The sequence below is a fragment of the Perkinsus marinus genome, assembly GCF_000006405.1.
Source record: "Perkinsus marinus ATCC 50983 genomic scaffold scf_1104296967740, whole genome shotgun sequence".
Taxonomy (NCBI): Eukaryota; Perkinsozoa; order Perkinsida; family Perkinsidae; genus Perkinsus; species Perkinsus marinus.
Genome location: NW_003203447.1, coordinates 1 through 2,046, shown reverse-complemented (window position 1 = coordinate 2,046; position 2,046 = coordinate 1). Strand labels below are relative to the sequence as shown.

At 53.4% G+C, this 2,046-nt stretch overlaps 1 protein-coding gene across 1 annotated transcript; it reads left to right on the top strand.

Annotated features, from left to right (window-relative positions):
• Positions 1–269: 269 nt before the first annotated feature.
• On the top strand, positions 270–1,889 carry Pmar_PMAR022734 (DNA repair helicase, putative; the record flags this gene model as incomplete). The annotated part of the gene is made up of 8 exons (XM_002768624.1): positions 270–597; positions 647–767; positions 809–892; positions 945–1,112; positions 1,195–1,474; positions 1,518–1,610; positions 1,652–1,737; positions 1,787–1,889. Coding segments are annotated over 8 exons (1,263 nt in total), but the record flags the coding sequence as incomplete, so codon positions are not given.
• Positions 1,890–2,046: the final 157 nt, after the last annotated feature.

Here is a 2,046-nt window from a genome sequence, read left to right as displayed (position 1 = left end):
AGGTGAAGGTGGAAGAGCCGGTGTCGATAGAAAAGGCTGGGCAGCGACGTAGAGCACCTTCCCGTCGGTGTAAGGTGAAAGGCAGCCCCTCGAGCGCGAGCACGGTGGCCCCTCGGACTGTGAAAGGCAGCCGATCCTCACCGGTGAGCCTAGGCAGTAGTCCAGACTCGACAGGAAATAAGGAAGACGCCACTCTGTCGGTGTCCGAGTCGTCGGCATCATCATCGTCATCAGATAGCTCATCATCCCCTCCTAGCAAGAAGCGTAGGATGAGCACGTCGAAGAAGCGAGCTGTTGTCGCTCGACTACGACAAACTGTGAAGCCACAGGCGGGCAGAGGACCGCCTCAGTCCTCCAAGCGCCCTAAGAACTCCGAAGATGACGATTATGAACCCAGCGATGCTACTGCAAGTGGCTCTAGTAGCGAGAGCGAGGCTACTGGGGATGATTCGGGCGAGTCGAGCGATAGTGAAATTGAAGTTGTGAAGAGCAAAAGTCGAGAGGCGAAGCGTCGGGGGTCGACGTGTGCTGGTCGGGTGACAAGAGCTGCAGCGAAGAAGGTGCGAAATGAAGAGGAGGATGATGACGATACCTCGGGTAAGCCGCCCGGGGGGATTAGTCTTGAGTCAATATCGTTGTGCGTTAGATTGCGAGAGGAGTGACTTGGATCTGTCGAAGTCCGCCCTTCACAGTGTACGTTGGGGTAGGGTCATCCTGGATGAGGCCCATCGAATTAAGGGACGGACAACAACGACTGCCCTTGGAGCGTAAGAGGCTCCTCTAGGTGCTCTCGGTGATCGACTCATAGGTATGCATTGAGGGCTGAGTACAGGTGGGGGCTCAGCGGGACGCCTTTGCAGAATCGCGTGGGAGAGCTGTACTCGCTCGTGAGGTAGGCGTCCGAGTGGAACCCCTACGCTGTTTTGCTGAGACTGTCACTGAAGGTTCTTGAAGTATGATCCGTATGCCTTCTACTTCTGCAAGACCAAGAACTGTGACTGTAAGTCCATGGCTTACCGTTTCGAGGACAACCGATACTGTAAACGGTGCGGTCATACTAAGATGCAACACTACTCCTACTTCAACCAAACTATCAGCAAGCCTATTCTGAAGTGAGCAGCTAGATTCGGTCGGATATCGATTGGACTCGATTCTTCTCTAGTCTGTCAGCAGCATTGATGTCATTTCCTTCAGGCATGGGTTCTCGGGAGTTGGCAAGGACGCTTTGAAAGAGCTGCGCGATCGGGTTCTGGATCGTCTGCTATTGCGACGTACCAAAGAGGAGCGTGCTGATGACCTACACCTGCCTTCGATGACTGTGAGCATCAGACGAACGGAGCTCACGGACAGCGAGAAGGACTTCTACGAGAGCTTAGCAATGCAGAGTCAACTACGCTTCGACGTCTATGCTAATGAGGGCACGGTTCTTAATAATTATGCTCATATCTTCGACCTCTTGACGAGGCTACGACAGGTAGGCGTCGTGACCCTCTACTCCCATCTCAGTGTTTCCACAGGCAGTAGATCATCCCTACCTCATCGTCCATGGCATGGATTGTGGTTCCATTCCTGCTAAGAGCACTGCTGGGAGGGATAGGGCTGATATATGCGTAGGATTTCCCTGTTGCTAGCTGAGCAGAAGCCAGCTCAGGTGTTGTGCCAAGACGACATACCAGCTCGTACCACGAACGAGGATGAGGCTCAGGCCAAGGCTACGTGTGGTCACAGTTTCCATAAGTAGATCATGAACGGGGTCGTTTCGACTTGACCAGTTTCATTATGTCAGTGAGTGCGTGAGAGATTTTCTGCGCGAGGCTCCTCAGTTGCCGCTGAATGGAGGAATCGGATGCCCTGCGTGCTTCGCTCCGATAACAGTCACATTCGGGCAGGTAGCTCGGGTTTCCTTTGATTATACCAAGTTGACAAGCATATTCTGCGTGTCATTACTCATTTGTCAGGCTATTGAGGAGGAGGACGAGAGTCAGCAGGGATCACCATCGCCCGAAAAGGTGAAAGAGAGTGCAGCTATCGGCGGACGGTCGAAGA